Below are 25,000 nucleotides of genomic sequence, written 5' to 3'. Positions count from 1 at the left end.
GACGATGATGATGATGATGATGGTGTTGTTGTTGATGCCGGGGTTTTTTTTTCTTTCTTTTTTTTTTTTTTTTTTTTTTACGATTACTACTATGTTACTAGCGTGCATCTTGTGTGAGTGTGTCTATGTCAATATTGTATTGTTATAAATGTGTAACCAAATGACAAATTGCCACTTTTTTTTGGGACAATAAAGATATATTATTATTATTATTATTATTATTATTATTATTATTATTATTATTATTATTATTATTATTATTATTATTATTATTATTATTATTATTATTATTATTATTTAAAATTTAAATTTTTTTAAAGCATAAACGTTACGATACACAAATAATAATAATAATAATAATAATAATAATAATAATAATAATAATAATAATAATAATAATAATAATAATAATAATAATAATAATGATAATAATAATTATAATAATAATATAATATAATAATAATAATAATAATAATAATAATAATAATAATAATAATAATAAAAATAATAATAATAATATAATAATATAATATATAATAATAATAATAATAATAATAATAATAATAATAATAATAATAATAATAATAATAATAATAATAATAATAAAAAGCACTCTCTTTTCATGCAAAGGAAGTGAGATCGATCCCATGTGCAGTGTGGATTTTTTTCTGCCATAGCCGGCAATAATACTTGTTTAACGGAATTGCTCATACTTGCATCATCTTTCAAAATCTTTCTAGATTATTCTTGGGAATCGTCAATTTGCTGAACAGCTGTTTTTCCCATTTATAATGTTTTAATTTTAGCTTTATGATTTATCTCATGTTTCGTACATTGTATAAATTAACAAAAAAAAAGTGAACTCCATCCAAAATAAATCTCAACAGTATCGTTCTTTCAACACTCGGAATTCTAAATAATTGGCTTCTTCGCTCAAAAGCACGAAACAGTTCTTTTTTTTTCTGGCAACAATCAATTTGTTTACGGAAGTTACACGAGATTCTAAGAATAGTAACACAACGGGTTAACGTCGTTTTCAAGACTGTTAGTGCTCTAGTGGACCCTTTGACTTTGCTAATCACAGCACAAAGCAATTTATTTTATATTCTTATGTGCATTATCTAGGATAATTCATTTGGTTATTTCGTTTAGAGAAGAGGTCATCGTTTCTTTTATAACGCGCCCTTTTATAAATGTGCCAAAACACCACTCATGGCGGTTTGAGATTGGATTTGGGCTGGGATCTTTCACTTTGCTGACTTTGCAGAAGCATCATTAACTTTTAATTTTAAAATAAATTCTGCTGCTCGGTACTCTTTCTTTTATCATTTTCTTGTACTTGATAATTATTTAAGCATGGTGACGGAGTTTTGTTCAACATGTGGTATTCTTCTGCCTTTGGATTTAGTTGGCCAATCGTTTTGCCAACCGTGTAGGAGAGAGCGTGATGAGGGCCGTCATGGGAAAACGGACCGTGCCTGCCAATGTGAATACTGCGGCAAAAATCAGTCTTCAAAATACCCCAACACTTCTCCATTTTCCCCTCGTGAACACGAAATTGTGGAGAAGAAGTCACATACATCTTACAACAAGTCTGAAAATAAGCTTCAACGTAAAAAAAGTGCGGAGAGAGTTAAACAAAAGGGAAAGCAAAAAGTCCCAAGATTTGACAAACGCGATGAAGCTCCAAATGAGCTGAATGCAAGAAACCAGTCATCATCAGATAGTAACTGTGTCAGTCTACTTGAGACATCGGAGCCTCAATTTGCCAGTGATGATTGGGATTGGAGTCAAGAGGTAAACTGTCAACTGTTATCATGAGGTTTATAATTCGAAGTGGTTATTCAGAGTCGACTCTGGATAACTGTAGGCAGTTATTCAGAGTCGACTCTGGATAACTGTAGATGGTTATTCAGAGTCGACCCTGGATAACCATCAATGTGTACAGATATTTAGAGCCGAGTAGCCTATCGAATTATCGAGTTGAGTTCTTGCGAGATGAGTTTCTCTCAATTTGATACAAGTTTACTACGGTTATTTTGTGACTTTGGCAATTTTCATGCCAAATTCTTAAAACTTGGCGATTTTTCAACTTCAGTCGCTTATAAATAAGAATCTTTTTATTAATCAATTGCAAATCATATTCCATCAACAAAGCAAATTTAAATTAGCTTATAAACAATCATTTCTTAAATCGATCAGCCTAACTTATTATCTCTCTATTACCAAATGATATCTATAAACATAATATGAAGATAGAAGGGTCGCTGAGAGAGAGAGAGAGAGAGAGAGAGGAGAGAGAGAGAGAGAGAGAGAGAGAGAGAGAGAGAGAGAGAGAGAGAGAGAGAGGAGAGAATTAATGAATTGATTTTTTTTTTAATTGTTTAATAATTAACACAAGTTGTAATGAATTCTATAAACAAATTCAGAACAATCAAACAAAAACAAAACAAAACTTAAAAAGGAAGAAAAAAAAAAGGCACGCTTATAAACCTTCTAAAATCGTCAAATGAATGTATTATCATGTTACAGCTAAAAAAGTACACACATATTTACACCCATTTGCACCATCCCCTTCCCTTTCGATCATCTTCTCATTCATGGCCACCATGTGTCTTGTGCTGCCTTTGACATTTGGCGCCAGCGTGTCTAGACTAACGTCATAAATAAAGGAGTGTCACCAAAATTCATGCAACTGAGCAGAGGTGTCAAAAAATGATAGAAGGCATATAATTGTTTTTTTTCCCCCTGAACTACCACTGAGCAGAAAATGTTTGACATGACAAAAAACAACGGAACATTTATGAACAAATCCTAAAATCCCAGAAATCCGCGGAAGATTATCATCACCGGTCCCCACTATATTTTTTTTAATATTTCTTTTTTTTTTTTTTTTTTTTTTTTTTTGGGGTGCAAAATCTCGACAATTTGCAAAAAATTGCAAATTTTGCGGCCGCAATGCAAATCTCCGATGCAAAAAACTGCCATGACAGAAGAGACAAGAAAATACCAAAAATTAAAACGATTTTTTCCCGTAGGGTTAAACAGAGGTGGGAGAGAAGAAAAAAACAGAAAAACCGTGTGGTTGGTAACTGGAAATTCATCACTCATAACTGTCTAGTTATTCAGAGTCGACTCCCCGACTCTGAATAACTGTAGCCAGTTATTCAGAGTCAACTGTCTACAGTTATTCAGAGTGGACTCCCCGACTCTGAATAACCGTAGACAGTTATTCAGAGTCGACTCTGAATAACCATAACCGTAGACAGTTATTCAGAGTCGACTCTGAATAACCGTAGACAGTTATTCAGAGTCGACTCTGAATAACCGCAGCCTTATAATTACAGTGGACTCCGCTTAACCTGGTTGATAATTTGGGTATGGATGTCAGTTACAAGTTAATGAAAGGAGAACGCACATTGAGTGACCCATGGTACAGTAGACGCCTAATAAATCTATGCTCAATATTAAATCTCATTTTTATTTGCTTTCGTTCTTTGCAGTAATCTCGGTTTGATGGGTGGCTCAACTAATGGTTGACAAAAGGCTGTCAAATTGCCCCTTGAAGGCATTGAGGTCTGGAGCTTCTGCGGATGAGATTGGAAGGTTGTTCCATTGATCAATTACACGCTGGCTAAAGAAATGCTGCTGAGTTATCTGTTGCATCTAGCTTTGTTCAATTTATATTTGTGGCCTCTGGTGTTCTGTTACTGCAAGCAAACACAAATAATCCCTTCAGAACATCGTACAGGTCATGCTTAAATTTATACGTTTCTGTCATGTCACCTCTGATACGTCTATATGCCATACTGGGAATTCTCATCATATTCAGTCGTTCTTCATAGCCTTTATCTTTTACGCTTGGTATTATCTTAGTTGCTCTGCAGAGCACACCTTCTAACATTTTCTTGTCCTTTTCATATTTGGGTGACCATACTGAGTTGCTAAATTCTATGTGAGGCTGAAGTAGAGCACTAAAAAGCATTCTAATGGTACTAAATTGAGAAATATAAAGGACCTTCTAATGAGTTTAAGGATTCTATTGGCCTTATTTATTTGGATATCAATGTGCTTTGAAGAATGAAGTTCGGGGGGTCTTTTCCAAATTTAGGTTTACTGAGAGTGAGAGCTGTTGTGTCATTGCAGTGGTAATTTCCCATTTCATAAGTAAGCTGAGAGTTCTTCTTTTCTAGATGTTGGCTGACGTGCTGTGTTAAAAGAGAATCTCTGATTGCTTTCATAAATTTTGAAGCAGGGTGGTCTGGGTCTTTAGTAGATGTCTCATCAATCCAAAATAGCTCTGTGGAAATTGAAATCTCCTGTGATAAGAGCGTGTGATCTGCTTTCTGTCATTTTTATTATAAGTTCATTAATCTTTGTATTATTGTCATGGATGATATTTGGAGAGTGGTAGACAGAGCCTACTATCAACTTGTCTTTTCCTTTCAGTGATATTTCACACCAGATTGATTCTTTTGATGTTGACAGACTTTCATTTAGTTCTACTAATTGTGTATTTAACTCAGATTGTATCATAAGGCTCCACTTCGGTAATAGCGTTTGTTTAGGATATTGTGAAAGCAGTAAAAAGCTATATTTGCAATTCCACGGGTTCAATTTTACCTCTTTGCTGTTGATTCTTAGGTAAAATCTCAGTTACACGGATTACATTCGCTTTTTCTGCATCAATCATTGCTAAAAGTTCATCTCTTATTAATTATAGGGTCTGCATTTTTGGAGCAGTATTTTAAAATGTTATTAATGAAATGGATCAAAAGCAGGGTGTACAATGTCATTTTAAAAATGCTCTTTCATCTGCTCCACTTCCATTCTGTTGAGTTGTTTGCCCTATCTTATGGCTGAGTTGACCACTCTGCCTTCCAAATAGTCAACATTTTTGTGCGATATATATATATATATATATTCATTTAAATTTTATTTTTATTTTTAGCATTATTTCTGTACTTTGCAAAGCAGACTTTTATGTTTCTTTCTTTTTTTTTAACCAAGGTGTTGTCAATAACTAATTTACATAATGTGATCCAATATGTGGAGACAGTTTTCAACTTTATTACAAATTAAGTTTTCATTTGAAAACGAAAGATAAGCATGATAACTAAACAAGTAAATACAGTCAATGATTAAGCAAATAACACCTCGTCATACTATATCTCTTAGTTGGTTTTAAGTGCTTAATTGGCTTGTAGGTAAGCTGGGTAATCAAACAATCTTGGACGATTTACCAATCATTGGAAAAGGTCCACTGAAAGAACTTGATCAATAGAACATAAATCAGAGGACAAGACAAATGAATACAAATTATATTTCATGAGAAAAATAGGCATTTTAGCAGAACAGGTATTCAGGCAGTGGGACTTGTATCGAAATTTCTTGGATAATACGGTGCAGTCTAAATTTGTCATTTGGCTTTTATATTGATTGACATTTTTGCATGGTCCTATTGTTTCCCCTCACATCAGCAGAATATGATATTACACCTTTATGTAGGTCTGATTGGATTACAGCCCCCACAACCCTCGTAACCTTGAAGATGAATCCTCAAGTAGTTTTTTAAAGCTGTCGTTGTTGGGTCTAGCTATACCCTAGTAACTGTTGTGGGCCAGAGTTGGTAGCATGGTAAATTACTGGAATGACGGAGCAGTTAGCGTTGCAACCAATCATCTCATCCCCCAAAAAGGGGCTAGCGCTCCATTAAAAAAAAAAAAACCAGTTAAAAACTGATCTAAGACAATCAACGTGAGCTGCAACCATTGGAATTGTCTTATTATATAAGAAAAATAAAACTGACGGTTAAAGACCAAAATGCTTTGTTGAGGATAAGTCGATTCTGTATTCAGCAAACTAATACCGAAAAAACTAATTGACATTTCATTCTGATCTCAGAGATAATGCTGAAACTGACCCCCACATATTGAGTTAATGTTTTTTTATCAAAAGTCCACTTGGAAGCACCGAAAGTGTACAATTAATAAATGATTTCACTTTAACATTTATCAAAGAGGCTTGTGTATTAAGATTTATTTGTGGAAAGCGATACAAATTTCTATTTTAATAGCAAGTACCCTTTTCTCATGTAACTACTTTCAATTTAATGGTTGAACTAATTTTGCCATTATGTTCTTCATAATTTTCATACCTAAAAGTCATTATCATTGTACATTTGACACTGTAACCAGCTGTATATCATTTCCATGAATTTATCAAATTGCATAGATCATACAACCAAGTATGGACTGGGCAGATCCAGATTGGAACCCTCCCCCTGCTGATAATGAGGATTCATTTGTTGACACACGTGATGACCAAGCCACCGACTGGACAATGGTTGGGAAGAAATCACCCCGTAATAAATTGTTTGGTGGTCACGATTTTCCTATCTTGGGGACATGTGAAAAGGAGAGTGATATATTGCATCTCGTGAGAGATGAATGGGAAAGGTATGACTTAAGTTTGAAACCATATTAATGATTATTTCTTTTGCATTTTGCTCATTGAATATAAATGTAATAAATACAGTGCAACCCCTGGATAATGATATTGTCCGGGACTGGAAAATTATGTCGCTATCCCGGGGTGTTGTTATTCTGGGGTTTTCAACATGGAAAAAGGGGGCATGGTGAGACCTACATACTTACTTACTTATCTGAATCAGTGACCAACTGAGCTCTAGCCCTTCGGTCTTGTGCCATGACGTAGAAGTTATACATCTTTTGTAGTTGTTCCAGGTGACTATACAGTGTGTTACTGATGCTTGGATTTTGTGGGAGGAATGTGCATCTCAGGTCTTCAAGAGGTTAACATTCAAGAAAGTGGTGTATTACTATTTCATTGGGGTGTTGACATTAGGGACAGGAAGGGCACATGTCTTTTGTAATTTTGCTGAAATGGTTGTTGAGCAGCATGTGTTGTGTTCTTAGTTGAAAGATGACGTTTTTCTGGTGTCTTCTGAGCTTAATTAGGCCATCAGTCTTTACAGGAGTGGTCATATGAGTAAACATATGTCTACCTTTGCTGCTCAATGCCCAACTGTTCATCTATTCTTCTCTTATTTCTTTTGATTATTTGTTCTGCTGTGTCTACTTGAATGGATGGTTGCAAAAGTGTTGATCGGAGTCTGGCTAGTTTGTCCGATTATTATCTCCTGGTATATTTGATTGTCTCGGTATCCATTGGAGAGATAAGTCTACGCTGTGTGTTGTGAGGAATTCATCTAGTTGAGATCTTAAGCTATTGAAGGTTGGGGAGAGTTTATTTAAATCCAGAGCTTGAAGAACTGATTTGGAGTCTGCGAAGATGACAGTGTGAGAAAGTTTTGAAGGGTTTAGATGGAAAACAGAGAAGCGGTGTCGCAACTGCCTCTGTCTTGTAGTTTGATCAGGAGCTTCCGCAGGAATTGTGGATATCATCACAGGTTTTATCTGGGTATTCTACTACAAACCAGCAATGCCCAGCATTTTTAGTTCCTTTGTTGGCAGATCCATCTGTATAAACGTGTATCCAGTTGTCTGGGTATTCTTGTATTGTCTTCATTGCTATTGTTTGTATTTCTGATTTGTGGTTATTTCTTGTTCTTTCTTTTATGAGGTTAGTCTTTATTTTTGAAGTTTTAGTTGATATATCGGAGGTTTTTGACTGATAAAAACTGATTTTTCTCTGTTTTATAGGAGTCTATGTCTTTTGTTCAAGTTGTTTTAGCAATATGTAGCAGATATTGCAGATCTTGTTCTTAGTCTCCATTTCTCTGCCAAAATCCTGTTTGGATGGTTTTCATCTTTTCATTTATATATCTTTCAACCATTTCTAGAACTTCTGATTCTCTGCACAGTTAAGTGGTTCTAGTTCTACATCCATGTGTATTTTACATACTGCTGTGGGTGTCGATCTCAGGGCACCGGAAATGAAGTGAAGGGCTTAATTTTGTACTCTGTCCAAGATTTTATTTGTGTTTGTTAGAACCTATATTTTGGAGGGCTAAATTATAGTCCATGACAGAATGCACGCGTGGTGAGACTTGTGAATACAATACAGTGCGATGTGTGGACCAGTGTCTGAGAGAAGATACGTCCCAACAATGTTAGAATGTGTAGTTCTCCTGTTTACAAAGGGTATATCAGTTATGCTTTCCCTCTCCAATGTGTATTGTCATTGTTCTGATTGTAAACAATGCTCGAATGCCATTTAACAAAACTAAGAATGAATTTTAAAAAATCAATATGATAAAACTGCACAAGAACACATATGCACACATCAAGTTCTGATTTTAATTAAACTCCATGTGATACTGCTGATGAGCTTTAAATACCGAAATTTTTATTTAAGTGCACCAACATTTACAAGCACTTAAAATAAGTAAATCCACATCTTACAATATTAAAAACAAAAATATAACAAATCAAAAAAAAAACAAAAAATAACTAGGTACAATAATATCAAATTTAGACTGATGATTAGATTAACAACAGATTTTTAAAAAGAAAAAATTAAGTTTTATTGTTTTCCCAGCTATTCCAAAATATTGTTAGTCTAAATATCCATAATTGCCCCTATTGGACACGGCATTGCCTGATATCAGTTAACCTCCACTGACCTCAGTCAGATAGCTAACAGGGAAGGCCGAGCGATGGACCCTTGAGAGTTCTATCCACTGATTAAACTTCTTTTGTGGTGGTTCCATATGAGCTATCACTGATTCCATGCAGGGTTGTCAACATGTGTTCTGTTTGGTAGTAACAAAGCAGTCTTATTTGGAGGGGGAAAAAAGCATTTTTTATTGGTTAAAAGTACGAGATGACGATGGTCAGGTATCAAGCATTGGTATCAACTGCTGATTATTGTGTTATAATGATGTCGCTAAAGAGGGGTTTTACTAAAATGTACATCACTATTTAAATGTTTTAAAAATTACTAATAACATATAGAAAAATAATCAGGACCAGAGGTCAATGTTGCTTTCCAGGGGCTGCGGGTGGTTGGATGGAGCATCACCCTAATCATATACCTATGATGTTTGCATGGGTGTACGATCGATAGTGATGTCGTTTCTTCTTGTCTTTACTAGCCTATCCTGCTTCTTTGTTTGTGATTGTATTTTGACAGGGGATATTATTTTTCTGTAAATCTTCTGCCTGTTTGTTCTTGGTTATTTATAATTTAGCTTATGATATCTTTAGGTTATGATTTTGATTTACATTTGTACTATTTTTGTTAGATTGCTTGTTTTTTTGTTTCAGCGGTCTCTCATATAACCTCAATTGTGTTGGAAGAGACCTAAAGCAACAAACAAACAAAAATTTCCAGGGGCTGTCGTTATCCAGGGTGTTGATATCCAGAGGTTGCACTGTATGAAATTTATAAAGCTCATTTACATAGTTTCTCTTGCTTACGGTGCTTCATTTCTTCCTCAACAGACCACATTGAACCATATTATATTTTTCGTTTCATTCAGTATTGGTTGTATGTTTTTTGTTCCCTGTTTGTAAAAGCATTCTTATATTGTCTGCCACTGCTTATAGTCGGGTACTCATTCATACCTGAGTAGATTGGGGTAGTGTATGGAAAATGCTCTACCCAAGAGTAGAATAGCAGGGCCAGAGTTTTTCGATCATCATCATCCATCTGATCACTTACAAAGCTCAACATCACTTGACTTTGTTTCAAGTTCAGGCACCATACCGATTGGCTAGGTATTAAGTTTCATGATTATACTATAATATTCTTCATTTTTCTATCCTAATATGGTTATTTCATTTGTCATGAATTTAAATGTCCTTTTATCTTTCATCGTATTATTTTGCTTCTGTTGTAAAACCCATACATAAATTTATTGTGACCATGGCTATACATTTTTATTATTCAATTTTGAAATTGCAATTTTAAGGGAACAGGCTGAATACAAGCAAAGGCTGGAAATAAAAGATACTCCTGACATTTCACGTGTTACCGTTGGTCATAGAAGAAAGTCTCAAAAACGTCGCTTTCATATAGGTGGAGTTGATATCTCATTCATCAAAGACAACAGTACAGATGCTTGTGCCTGTCTATCTGTAGTGAGATTGCCTGATCTAGAGGTAAGAAACAACAAAGTAGTTTCTCTCAGTGCAATAAGGTCCATTGAGTCAGAATTGATCCCATTTTCTATTACATGGAATGGACAGCAACAATTGTATGTTATCTTCAGGACAGGATACTAGCCAATTGCAAAGTACTATCTAGCAGGTCAACCAGATTCTGCTAATTAGGTTGATAAAGGGTTTAGACAATCTTTTTTTTTGACTTAACTTGAAAATGCAACTAATCCCTTTTGAGCGATTGAAAGAAACAGTAATAAATGACATCACACAGACAATATCCATCAACCTGAGAAGATGGCTTATTTTATAGATTTATACATTTTATAAATGATAACTAACAATGGTTATAATAATAATAATAATAATAATAATAATAATAATAATAATAATAATAATAATAATAATAATAATAATAATAATAATAATAATAATAATAATAATAATAACGATGACGATGACAACAACGGCGATAATGAGGATGATGATGATGAGGATGATGATAAAAAAAATAAAATAATATCAATAGGAAAAGCATCGTCATCCTTGTAATCATTATTGATGATATAACTCATGTGATTTCAAGAACACTTACAAACATATTTTCAAGACAATGAGAAATATTTTTCTAAAGGATTGGACAGGGATGCCCTTCTGGCCAAAGCAGGTTTTCCAGCTATAGAATCTTTTCTGGCTCCCCATGTTCAGTAATGGTGAGTTGATTTTTTAACAGATGAAAGTATTGGTTGTTTAAAGGCAACAGTTGAGGGGAAGCTGGATGGATATGTAGCCATTTCTATGATTTAAGGGTGGTACGATTGGTGAACCTTTGAAAGAAATATTTTCATATATATGCTCTTTTCGAGAAAAAAATTCAGGTTTTTTTCGATTTTAGCAAAGGGCATGCTTGAATACTGTGGTTATTAGCATAGAGCAGGACGGATATATAGACATCATCAAGACTGCGGTGAAATGTTAATATAAGTGCCTTGTTGAGATACTAGAACAGTTAAAAATAAATGGAAACCAATAATAAATACGAGGATTCAGATCAATGTTAATTAGATTTACAAGGGGGCTCTTAAAAGGGCTAATATTACAGATAATGAAGACATTGAGAAGATAAGGAAATTGCTGGCTTTCAGTCAATGGGTTTGATTAAGGTTTCTACACCTCCAGTCGGTATGGCAGAAAGCCCTTATTTACCTGACTGGACGTGTAGATACCTTTTATTCCATCTATTTGGATTTTACATGAAATAGTTTTGTTTTTGTTGTTGACTGATGAACGATTTTGATTTCGAAAAGTTCCATATTAGAAATTAGGTAATTTATTCGTTTTTGGAAGCTGTTGCTGTTATACTTATTTCTGTTTATTACTGTTTTTGAATGTTATATATCCAAAAAAAAAAAAAAAAAATTCTTGGGATATGAATATGAACATGATGTCAATATAGACATTTTTGATATCTCCATGTTGCACTATAATTTAAAAACTTTTACATATTGTCTGCAATTTCAATATTATTTCAGGTCATCAATCTGTTTTTTAACTTGTCATACAAGTGATTGATCAAACAGAGTGTTTGTATGAAATCTTATTTAATTAATTCATCCAGTTGGTGTATCAGCGCATGGAGATGGTCCAGCTGACCCAGCCATATATCCCAGGATTCCTGGCATTTCGTGAGGTTCCTGCTCTCGCTGATTTGTTTGTCAAACTGAAGGCAGAGGCACCACAATACACACCAGATGTAAGTAGTTGGATCAGTCATGATATATTATATTTAATATTTTTATATTATTTAAAAGAGATGCTTTGCTTTTGTGAATGCATATGTGTGACTCGCTGGCTCAGCAGTATTGTTTCTGGTCTTGTCATAATAGTTCAACAATGAAAACGTGATCAGTGACATTGATCGTGGAAAATTCTGGTCTCAACATTGTATCCTTGGGTCAGGCACTTTACATACATTACCCCATTTGACTCCAGGGTGAATGAGTACCTGGCTAAAGGCAGGCTAAATGCAGTGACGGACATTATATACGTGTTAGTAAAAGAAAAGGATGCCTAACAGGTGACTGCTACTGTGTGAAATGGAAATATGGTTCCAAATGACCTGCCGGGAGAATATATTATTAAACAATGTAACATGTATTTTTCCTCCAGACTCAGATTTTATAGCCAGAATTTTTGATGAAAGATGAAATTACAGTAATATTTGTAAGAACCACACAACATCAATTCTATAGCAGTTAGAATTGAGAGAATATTTGAATTGGTTTGTGGAAAAAAGAAGTTGACACTATTGTGAAAAGAAGGAAATGAAATTGTTATTGGACTTGTTTTTACGAAAATGGAAAATACAATTTTTTCTGCTGCGCGACATGGTACAGAATGTTTGAGAAGGAGAGGACTAAAGCTGGATGGCATTCTTGCCAAGATTAGAGCAATTGTCAAAAACCTGAGAAACTAGAGGTAAAACGTTTAGGCAGTATACATCTCTTCGCACAGGGAGATTTAAGAGAGAATATTAATATATACATATTTTCATCTTTTTTTTTTGCTAAACCTAAGTTTCAAATTGTTAGAAATGAATTCAATACCAATTCAAGTGGTGGTATGACTTATTGAATAAAAGGTGAGTTCAAGTTCACAATATATATTATATATATAATTTTTTTTTTCAGGTGATCATGGTTGATGGGAATGGAATTCTTCATCCCAGAGGTCAGCATACTCATTGTCTTTTAATACAGTCTAAATAATATTTGAAATGTTATTTAGGATCCCCCCCCCCCCAATTAAAATATCAAAAACACAAGAGATAAAACTAAATGTTTTTCATATATATAAATATATAGCAAATAACTTTTTATCAAGATTATAATGTCTTTGTTTACAGTCTGACTCATCAAATTTTATTGAATCAGTGGGGCCAGAATTTATTCCAATTTCAGCAGTGTTAAATGGGCATTTTGTCTCCTTTTGGATGCTAATATATAACTAAGTACTCCCTTTCAGCATTATTTTTTTATATTTAATGATAAGTTGTGCTTTGTTGTAATAAGTTGTGATTTGTTAAAATAGTATCAGGTGAGGCAAAGCAAGACAAATGCTTAGCTCACCTGGTGCTTCACATTGCACAAGCTTTCACTAGCTGGTCAACTGCCATGACATGAGGGAATTCCACAGTGGTCAACCTGCAAGCAAATACTCCACACCATCGGAACGTGTTTTAGCTATAAGATACTGGTTTACATATCGAGTCACTATTATTATCACTGATTGCTATAGCGACATTTTTTTCTGGCTGGACGATGTATGCTGTTAACGAGAGGTTGCTTTGTACATTCGATACTGTTTAATTGACTGCTTCGGGAATTGGGGTTAGTGTGTTAGTGTGTTGATTGCTTTCTATTCTGTGATGCATTCTGTGATGCAGTGCTGAGTCAACTAGCCCATTGTGTCAGGTAATCCGCTGTTGTCGGTTAACAAGCATTGCTCGTCTGACCTAGAATGGGTCAGTGGGTCAGTGGAATTGCATTGATGGGAAAGCTTTTCATGCGTGATACCATATTAATGTGCGAAAATGGCTCTATGAGAAACACACTTTTATTACTGTTTTTTCAACTGTTTTTAAATATTTTTCTCCAATCAAAATGAAATCAAGGTGTAGCGTTTAAGCAGAGAAGTTGTGGGATTAAGTGGATTGATTATATAGAAAATTTTCAGTTTTTCTGGAATGTATAGCATATAAGGGGAGTGTGTGATTAACCAATGTGTGATAGTGGAGTGAACTGTACTTATTTTCATAGAAAAGAAAGGAATAAACAAAAATAAAATAAAATAAAGGAGTGTTTCATGATAGTGCAAGGTAAAACAATAACAATTTTTAGAGGTCGTTACTCTCAATTCATGTTGCAGGTTTTGGACTAGCCAGTCATCTTGGTGTCACTTTGGATGTACCGACAATTGGGGTGGCCAAGACCTTGATGTCAGCCCAAGGCATTGTGGATGATAATGCACATAAATTGAAGGTTTGTAACATTTTACTTTTTATTTCACTTTGCAACATTTTGATTCTTACTTTGAATTTATTCATTATTTTATATATAGTCAGAAATATGAAACTTAGATGAGGTTGTTGTGTTTTATTTGGGGAGAATGAATAGGATTGCTTTAAGTGACAAAAAATAACATTTCACATTTTTTGACCATTTTGACTTTGAAACCCCTGTTTTACCATTTTGTTCACCCCGGCTTAATTTTGTTTTCTTGTGATTGGTCATCAATATTATCTAACTTGCTTTTTATGATTAATTCGTCTTTGGAATAATCTATCATTTTCTTTGGGAAAAAACCCACACACACAGAAACAAACATTGTTGTCGGGGGCTGGAGATGGATTTGACCTTATTGCAGACTCAGGACAAGCTCTTGGAAGGGTAAGATGATCTGTGTCTGTATTGCTGTCCTCAAGAGATAAAGTCGGCTCATCAACGAGAGAGCAGGAGGAGGGGATGAGGAGCTTTGGAGGGTTGACCATTGTAATATTTTTCTGTCATACATGTTCCACCGCTTCTTCGCTCATACTCATAGTTTACTTGACTACAAGCCTTTTGCTTCCAAGATCTATAATGATAATAATGATAATAATAATAATGATAATAATAATAATAATAATAATAATAATAATAATAATAATAATAATAATAAAAATACTACTACTACTACTACTACTACTACTACTACTACTACTACTACTACTACTAATAATAATAATAATAATAATAATAAATAATAATAATAATAATAATAATAATAATAATAATAATAATAATAATATAATAATAAAAATACTATTACTACTACTACTACTACTACTACTACTACTACTACTACTACTACTACTAATAATAATAATAATAATAATAATGATAATAATAATAGTAATAATAATAATAATAATAATAATAATAATAATAATATATAATAATAATAATAATAATAATAATAATAATAATAATAATAATAATAATAATAGTAGATAATAATAATAATAATAATAATGATATAATAATAATAATAATAATAATAATAATAATAATAATAATAATAATAATAATAATAAATATAATAATAATAATAATAATAATAATAATAATAATAATAATAATAATAATAATAATAATAATAATAATAATAATAATATAATTATATATATATATAATATAGTTAATAATAATATTATATATATTAATATATAATAATAATAATAATAATAATAATAATAATAATAATAATAATAATAATAATAATAATAATAATAATAATAATAATAATAATAATAATAATAATAATAATAATAATAATAAATTACATTTCTATTGTGTCCTACCCCGGCTACAACAGGCTCTAGGCTCTTTTCATTCATAAGATAAATACAATGAAATGAAACATACACACACACACACACACACACACACACACTCACACACACACACACACACACACCAGAAAAAAAACTAAAATAATAATAATAATAATAATAATAATATAATAATAATAATAATAATAATAATAATAATAATAATAATAATAATAATACTTTATTGCATCCCAAAAAGGAAATTTTTTGTACAGACGTGTTATAATTTACACATAAGATAAAAATACAATGGAAATAGGATGTATATATATAAAAAAGGAGCAGCTCTATAACCAGAGCTGCGCTTTATAATATGAATAATTTCAACACTGTAAAATAGTTAAAACTGTCACTATAAATTGAAAATTGAAAAGATTGCAAAACAAATAAATTAATAAATTAATATTTATATTTTAAAAAGTAAAAATGAGAAATAATTATATAAAATGATTATTGCTTGTTGTTATAAAGCCTAATACTGGACGGCAGAAAAGATTTTCGGTGTCTCTCTGTTTTCGTTGAAATAGAGAAAGGGCGACCACTTCTTTCTGACATAATAATTGATGGTCTTAGTGGATGATACTGGTCATTTAATATTTTAGTTATTTTATTTATACAAAATTTCTCGTATAAAAGATCTACATCGTCAACATCATTTATATAGCGTTTAATGGATTTTTTAATATTTGAATTTATTTTGTTCCTTTCCACTGCTAAGCAATTGCCTCCCCAAGCTGTTATACAAAATGACAAAACACTTTCGATTACTGCTCTATAAAATAATGTGCAGAGGGTTTTATCTATTCTAAACTGAGAGAGTTTCGATAAAAAATATGTACGTCTGCACATCTTATGCCTAATTATTTTCAAGACCCTTGGGACCCTTTGTAAAGTGCTTTGAACACCCAGAGAAAGAGAGACACACACAGAGAGAAAGAGAGAGAGAGAGAGAGAGAGAGAGAGAGAGAGAGAGAGAGAGAGAGAGAGAGAGAGAGAGAGAGAGAGAATTAGTCATCTTTTATTTTTTATTTTTTTTACCCTCAGTGTGTAAGAGTTCATGAAAATGCTCCAAATCCCGTCTACGTATCAGTGGGTCACAAGATAACCTTGAATTCAGCTGTCTGGCTGGTGCTGGAGTGTAGCAAGTACAGGATACCTGAACCCATCAGGAGGGTGAGTAACGACTGTCAGTGTTGACCAGGGCATAGAGCAGTTTGGAACAGAGCTTCTTCTCTTGCAATGCCCAGTGAAGAGGTTTTTGAATGATTCAAAGCCTGAGTTTGTGCTTACATTTATCATAGCATAGAACGAACAGTATCAATTACTTTATACCCTTTTTATAGGATGTTATGAAATACTATTTTTCAGACTCAGTCATTGTTGTCTGTACACAGGTTTTTTTTCTAATATCCTGTTTCACAAAGAGTCAGTTTGGTTATGGTAATAGTAACAAGAATTAAATGTGAAGAAAAATGCCGGAAGACAATAAAGAATGAAAACTTTTTGCTGCAATGAGAGTAGTCGAACAAGCACTCGACTGTTACAGCACCCTCTGCCTTGCTGCTTGAAGGATTCTCTACAATCGACATTATCCACCACTCCAGAAAAAAAAAGGGTATCATAGGTAGTAACTATCTTGAATCCCTCACACAGTTTCTTGAGATCACAAGAATACTCACAAACACTGCATAACTTTATTGGCAAACTGGCTGTGGAGTTATGAGCTCTATTCTCAATGCAAACATAATTTAACACAGAGATGTTTGCGATATTGAGTAAGCTCCGATATTAAAAAAAAGATAAAAAATTGCCCTTTAGCAACAGTACCATTAGATACCGTTGGCCAGGCATTTCAAGAATAACCCATGTTGTCCAAAGCTCCGATATTTAGTGGATAATAATAATTTTTGAATTAATATACTGTACAGTTCCACCTACTTTACTTTAAGGGATTACTATAGATCATTAATCGTAGTTCCTCCTGTGTCTTTGACATATTGTGCCGTCCAGATTCACCATTCCTCCCTGTCATGTTCTGCCAGGGATTAGGAGGTTTAAGAGATTGACATAATTCCAAATCGATAAAAGGGATTACATATTATTCATCTGATCCAAATGAGTTTTCTTATTCAATTTTATGGTTATGTCTAAGGTATCCTGCTCATTTCACAATGTTGTTTCCTTAATATCAATGGTGAATACAGGGGGAAAAGAGTCTTCTTTACACATACATGTGATCTGGAAATCAATGTTATTTACCACAATTTGACATTAAACCCAGTTTGCCAGATGCACCTTGTTTTACACAGTATGGTAGTATGAATACAACAAACTTTGCCATCTAATTTCTCTAGTCTGAAAATAGTGTTCCTCTTTTTTTTTTCAACCATTTTATTAAGTAATTTTTCTTTATTTTACAGGCAGACCTTGACTCCAGAGAATACATTAGACAAGGGCTGAAAGATCCTTCTGTTTTCATCAAGTAGATATGTTTCATCAATTTATTTATTTGATGTAAGTGTATGTGTTGTTGGTTTGTATATGTGTTAATTTGCATAATATGTTTATAACTACGAAGGTGCCATTAAGTAAGTATGCATGAATAAATATGCATAAGTGAGTATCTTTATGTTTGTGCTTATATAAAAAACCAAGCTAGTTTACCCCGGTTCTCTATTTTATATGATATTATTTATATCTTTGCTCGAACAATCCATACCATGCTATTTTGATTAATGTGATCAGATTGATGGCAAACTATGTCTTTTGAATTAAAATTCGTAAAATGCATGAATGAACATGCATATTTGAATATCTGTTTGTGTGTGCTTTTATAAATATCAAAGCTTATTTTCCTCATAACTTTGTTTTATATGATATTATTTATTTGCCATATTCTCTGAATGCGGCCAGATAAAGCATAAAAGATGCCATTTTGAATTTGTATTAAAAATCGTAAAATAAATAAAATATTGTTAACTCGATCCCAAGAAGAAATTTTTCTTTGGGGTAGGTTTCGAGGGAAGACATTTATAATAACCAGGTCCTAGCCACAGTGTAACATTGCAAGTGAACAAAGACAAATTAACTTTGTTAATGTCATACACCATTCAATATCTTCTGAATGTGATGCAAGTGCCATATCGCTGTGCAACCCTATCCGATGAGTAGGGATTTGTGCAATGTTTTTAAAATTGAAATGCCTTGTTGAGTATTGCTTAAAAATGGTTGTGTCTAATTTCCAATGTAATAATTATTGACTTCCTTTTTTTGGGACCAAGATGACACTTACTGTGTCAATTTATCTATGCCACCAATTCTTCTTCTATGTCATTGTATTTTCCTTGTGGCTTTATGTGCTTTTTCTGTGATAAGACTCTTTTGCTGAGATAATAAACAGGGAGATGGATGTATTCTTAAATAAATGCTTATTTAATCTTTTCGGGATATGGTATTATTCTTATATTGTGAATCGTTTGTTTAATACATTTTAAGTAATTCTTGGATCTGTAATGTGCAATTTACTTTTGTGAACACTTGAAAGTAACTCTTTGGTAAAAAAATTGTTGTCTGTTGGCACTTTCATGTGGTCTCCTAGCTTGCTGTTGGAAAATTTATTGCTCATTCCCTTTATCTTACTTTTTTCATAGGCGCTACGCTTATTAGTGAGACTTGTGATCCTTTGACTAACTTCCAGCATCTTCCTTTTTGTTGGTGCTGAAGTGACCATGAATGTTAGTGTTAGCCAATGCTGTAAAATCCTTTGTAAAACCAATATAATCTATAAAGTTCCAAGTTGCACGATGAGTATGGTGGAAAAAGCTTTAATGGTCACCCCTACAAGAAAGCTAAAGAGACAATAATCTGGTACATTTCACAAAATCTAAGTAAACTGATAGTGTACTCGTGGAATCTACATCTGTTCCCTATTTGAACCATTCCTCTTTGTCTTACCTTTTCCTCAAGTCCTTTTAATTGTACATCTAGAATGTTTTTACTATTCTATTATATTGTGTTGCAAGCGCCTTAAAAGCCTTAAAAATAAAACAAACACAGCATTTTACTCATGCTTACTTCTGAACCTAACAGATGCTTATCTGATTGCAATTATTTACCTAAAAGCACACACTTTCACCGACTGTCATACAAGCGTCAACAAATCTATATATTTGTAAATTAAACGTTTATTCTTAATAATATAATGACAAAATATGACTGCAAAATTAAAAAAAAAAACTTAAAGGAAAGCGAAAATTTATAAACAATGTCAATGGATTTCCGATTTCAGCAAGATTGTATCTTATGTATTTCTGAAAACGTGTGGGGTTGGCACATATTAATAATGATGAGAAATATAAGGTATGGTAAAGTGCCAGATGAAAACAGAGAATAAAAATATTGCGGTGTCAGAACCAAACTCGGGATCCAACAGATACAGCACCCTTCGCCTGGCTGAGAGAGAAAGATCAGCAAGCAGTTGCACTAGCTAACAGCCTTCCAGCCAATGTATTTTGTGATAGTTTTTGTTGTTGTTGACTTCTATTGATATGGATCAAGCGAAGATACCCCTGCCTAAGCTGTCACTCATCATAAAAATTTTCTTGAAGATTACTTTATCAATATAGGATTAGATTGCATTATATATTATAATTATAACCCGTCATCTCTAAATAATTTTATGTCAGGGCGGTTTAGATGGTGAAATTTGAATTGATATGAGATGTGCTAATGTTTTATGTTTTATTAAGAAAAAAGAATATAAATTCTTAAGGAACCAAAATATATGTCTATCCATTTTCACGTTACATTTACTTTCAGCATTTAGTTTTCCTGTACATATAACTGGATTCAAAAGATTAGTCACAATTATTATATTAAATTTTCTCATGACTCGAAGATGAGAATGTTACAAGTCTTACACTTCTTTTTGATTTAACACTAGAAACAAAATACGATAATTGGAATTGCTAGTTTGAAGTCAAAAAATTATTGCCTTAGCTATACTCCTATCTCTAATTAAAAAAGAAAAATCCTGTGGTAGTTGTTATAATGTATCAGTTTGCTCTTTTTTACTCATTATAGATGATTTTTTTCATCAATGTCCACGAATAATATGAACTTAATTTCCTTCTGTGATATTATGTAATACTAATGTTTATATGTTGAATCTGTTTGATAAAAAGATTTAGTTTATTTTAATGTTTTTGTTTTATTGCTTTTACTGAATATTATTATGACAAATTGCTTAAATAATTAATTTTTATGTTATGTAATACATTTCATTTGTTTGATAAAACGATTTATTAAATTTTAATGTTTATGTTATATTGCTGTTTCCGAATATTTTTACGACAAATTGCTTAAGCAATTTTGATATTTTAGGAAAGATTCCATGGTCATCACTTTTAGCCTTTAATATAAATTTATGTATACCTAACTTCTAAAATAATAAAATTAAATACTAAAATCAAATTATATACAACCCTCGTAAAATCCGTGCTTATATACAACTGCGGAACATGGGCACTGACTGGAGCTGAAGAGCAAAGATTAGACAGATTCCATAGAAAACAACTGAGAAGAGTTCTGAATATAGGATACCCCACAAAAATAAGCAATAAAACACTGTATGAAATGTAATGAAAGATCCTTATCCATTCAAATCCTGGAGGCAAGATGGCCGCTTCTTGGGCATATACTCAGAAGAGATGAAAATATACCAGCTAATCGTTTTTCACCCCATCTGGACACAAGAAATATCAAGGTAGACCACCCACGTCAATTTATAATGTCCTCAATCGAGACCTAAAACGCCTTCAAAATAACAAAGCATTCAAATCAAAGGAAGACCGTATGAACTTAGCATCCACAGCAAAAGACCGTGAAAGAAAATGACACAGGTGATTAGAGAGGCAGCCAAGGCATCCCGATCGGATGATTAGGAAGCGAAAGGCCTTAAGTCAAGTAAGTCATACCTAACTGCTCATATATATAATATCATAGACATTACAATTTTGGACCACAAAAGGAAAGAATAACTATAAGATGCAAAATCTTAAAATTTGAAATGTCTAAATGAAAATTACCAATTTAATCTATTTGAATGATTAATTAATTGTAGGAATAATGACCAACATAAAAAAACATATTTTATACCAGATTGATTTTTGCATCTGGGAGAAGTTTTGTCAGTTAATGTGGAACTAACAAGTATAAATCAACGTTCGTTCCATCAGCAATAAAAATGTTGAATATTTCATTTGGTACAGCAAAACAGGATTGTACGTTGACTGATTGACTGATTAATTTGTTTAATGTTAGGCTAGATGAAGTGACCAATGATAATGATGATAATATTTGGTGTTGAATTGCCAAGAATGAAACGAATTGAAAATGAAATGAAAATGTTAATGTTGTGTATGTCGCATGCGTGAAAGAAAGAGAGGAGAGAGAGAGAGAGAGAGGAGAGAGAGAGAGAGAGAGAGAGAGAGAGAAGAGAGTCGAATGAGAGTGAGAGAGAGAGAGAGAGAATGGGTAGGAGTGAGGTGTCTGTTCAATGTATAGTTATCATATAACGTTATGACCGTGTAACTAATAAAATTATATTTATGAAATAAGATTATTTTATTATTATTATTATTATTATTATATTTTATTTATTTTATATTTTATATATTATAATCTTTACTTATTAGGGATTAAGTTTCAAAAGTAAATCATAATTATTTTAGCGTTGCTATGATGTCTCCTCTGTTCCTTTGTTATCATTAGTACTTGAGAAGTAATCATACATACATAGAGTTTTTGAAAGAAATTAGTCACTATCCTCCCTTGTTGCTGGTTAACATCTTAGTCTTGAGTAGATCTAAATGCTCTCTGGACAAAGCACACATACACATACACACATATGCACACACACACACACACACACACAAACACACACATACAAACCCAAACATACACGTGCATGCTCAGCAGCACATACACAAATAAAATAAAATTAAAATAAAATTCCCTAGCACTGCAAATTGAGCTAGGGTCACGGTAGCTCAGTTGGTAGAGCACTCGCTTCACAATCAAAGGGACTGAGATCGATTCCCGGTGCATTCGAGATTTTTTTTCTGACCCCGTCCCCCTTGTCACCCAGCAGATCTGGCGGAAAGTACTTTGCGATAGACTAGCGTCCTATTTAAAGGGTAGTAAACAATTGCTATTGTCTGTTTCACGCTATAGAAACAGGGATAAACTCTGGCTCCATGGGCCTAATGTCTATTGAAGGCCTACAAAAAATATACCGTTTTGAGGCGGTGGGTCACATATTTAATTCCTCAGTTCTGATCTGATCATAACTCATTGTATAGTGACATGCTCGCAATTGTTTTTGTTTTTAAAAATTTTTTTTATCAAAATGTAGATAAAGTAAATATTTTTTAAATCTTTTCTATTTAATTCCCTAAAAAGTAAAACGTATTTGGTTGAGTTTAAGTGTTCAAATGAATAAAGTTTAAATAATAACATGATCCTATGTGCGTAACTATGACGACAAAATTGGTTCAGGCATAGGCCGTAATATATTATTCTGTTTATTATTAATTTAATGTGTGTATACCTATGAAGAAATAATTCTGCGATTGTTATTATTTATTTATTTATTTTTGATGATTTTAATATAATTCATATTATTCACGCCTCTGCCCTTATTTTTGAAAAAAAAAATATATAAATGACACATAATATAAGTTGTGTTCGATTTTATTTTTGGTGTTGTCTTTACTTCGTGATTGACCGTGAGCAGTTATAAGAAACTGGAGTGGCGTCTTTTGAATTTCGATGGAGGGAAGGAAGGTTAATCTTGTTTTGTCTTCTTAATCTTGAGCTTTTATATAGAGCAATATCCACTAAGCGTGCTCAAAGCGCTTTACAAAGGGGCCCTGACGAGACATGACGCCTTTTAGGCGATTTTTTTTTTCAGACAGAGATAACGCTGTTAACCGCCAGGTACTATTTTTACACCGCGGGTGGTTGGATGGGAGCATCACCCTTGAATCATATACCTATGATGTTCGCATGGGTGTACGATCCGATAGTGATGTCGTTTCTTCTTCTCTTTACTAGCCTATCCTGCTTCTTTGGTTTGTGATTGTATTTTGACAGGGGATATTTTTTTTTCTGTAAATCTTCTGCCTGTTTGTTCTTGGTTATTTATAATTTAGCTTATGATATCTTTAGGTTATGATTTTGATTTACATTTGTACTATTTTTGTTAGATTGCTTGTTTTTTTGTTTCAGCGGTCTCTCATATAACCTCAATTGTGTTGGAAGAGACCTAAAGCAACAAACAAACAAACAAACAAATATTTTCACACCAGTGAGAGAATGTGAGTAAAGAGCCTTTTCCAAGGACTCCACAATGCGCGAGCGGGGCTCGAACCCAGGACCTTCCGATCCAAAAGCGGGTGTCATACCACTAGACCACATAGCCGCACTTCTATCTCTTTATACTTGTTTCCCTTTTCCAGGTTGCTCTCTGTCTTTGTCTGGGAATGATATTACTTGGTTTTGTCCTGGGGTGTCCTGGCTCTGGTCGGAGCCATTGACTTGAGCGGGGTTCCAGGTTAGAGAATCTTGCAAAGATGTTGCAAGCGCCGTAAAACCCTTAAAAACAAACAAACAAACATCTTTTTCTTCTTCTTCTTCTTCTTCTTCTTCTTCTTCTTCTTCTTCTTCTTCTTCTTCTTCTTCTTCTTCTTCTTCTTCTTCTTCTCCTTCTCCTTCTCCTTCTCCTTCTTCCTTCTTCTTCTTCTTCTTCTTCTTCTTCTTCTTCTTCTTCTTCTTCTTCTTCTTCTTCTTCTTCTTCTTCTTCTTCTTCTTCTTCTTCTTCTTCTTCTTCTTCTTCTTCTTCTTCTTCTTCTTCTTCTTCTATTTGCTCTATAGCATCTAAGCCACCAAGGAGTTTCTCTAACGTCACAGAACTTCAATATTGATTGAATCCTTCATGTATCATTATAATTACATTTTTAAAGGGGGATAACTTATTTGCAATAAATTACGCCAAACAGCCAAAAGGAAAGGCTTCAAAATGAAACGTTCCATTTCCCATATTCACTTTATTTTTGACAAACAATTATCTAGATTATTATCGAATGGATTAGATGCCGCATAAAACAATGATGATTTGATTAGTGCAATTTTATTTGTTTGTATCTAAAAGTTTATATCGACGTTTACTCATTTGTAGGTCTGATAACCGAAAGTAATTATGGGTTTGATTTAACTTTGTTGTAATGGACAATATTTTGCGTTTGATTGAGATTATTTCCATCACAACAATGAGCCCATAAAGATGTGGGTTATGAGATCTTCAAGTGAGTGTGAGTACACGTCAGTTCATAGGGATATAACAAATTTTAAATCACCAATAAGAAATGTACAAAGAACTAAATAAGCATGAAAAATTAGATTAGATAAAGATCCCTTCATT

General features: G+C 33.0%; 1 protein-coding gene across 1 annotated transcript; it reads left to right on the top strand.

The window, feature by feature from the left end:
• Nucleotides 1–693: 693 nt before the first annotated feature.
• LOC144970889 (endonuclease V-like) lies at nt 694–20,549 on the top strand. The gene is made up of 9 exons (XM_078911024.1): nt 694–1,797; nt 6,235–6,458; nt 9,899–10,088; nt 11,707–11,841; nt 12,779–12,818; nt 14,016–14,128; nt 14,465–14,536; nt 16,564–16,692; nt 17,940–20,549. Exons 1-9 carry the CDS (start codon nt 1,357–1,359, stop codon nt 18,003–18,005), a joined length of 1,410 nt encoding a protein of 469 aa, XP_078767150.1. The 5' UTR covers nt 694–1,356; the 3' UTR covers nt 18,006–20,549.
• The last annotated feature ends 4,451 nt before the right edge of the window (nt 20,550–25,000 follow it).

This window comes from Berghia stephanieae, chromosome 4 (genome assembly GCF_034508935.2).
Source record: "Berghia stephanieae isolate SIO BIC M18660-M18661 chromosome 4, UCSD_Bste_1.3, whole genome shotgun sequence".
NCBI lineage: Eukaryota > Metazoa > Mollusca > Gastropoda > Nudibranchia > Aeolidiidae > Berghia > Berghia stephanieae.
Note: the sequence above shows the minus strand (reverse complement) of the source record. Positions and strands in the feature narration are given on the sequence as shown.

What these genes read in the sequence shown, in the direction of transcription:
- LOC144970889 (XM_078911024.1), top strand. Translation starts at nt 1,357, where the DNA reads ATGGTGACGGAGTTTTGTTCAACATGTGGTATTCTTCTGCCTTTGGAT. An exon ending in TGAGATTGCCTGATCTAGAG is followed by an intron (nt 10,089 to 11,706) that starts GTAAGAAACAAC and finishes TAATTCATCCAG; the next exon opens with TTGGTGTATCAGCGCATGGA. An exon ending in CACCACAATACACACCAGAT is followed by an intron (nt 11,842 to 12,778) that starts GTAAGTAGTTGG and finishes TTTTTTTTTCAG; the next exon opens with GTGATCATGGTTGATGGGAA.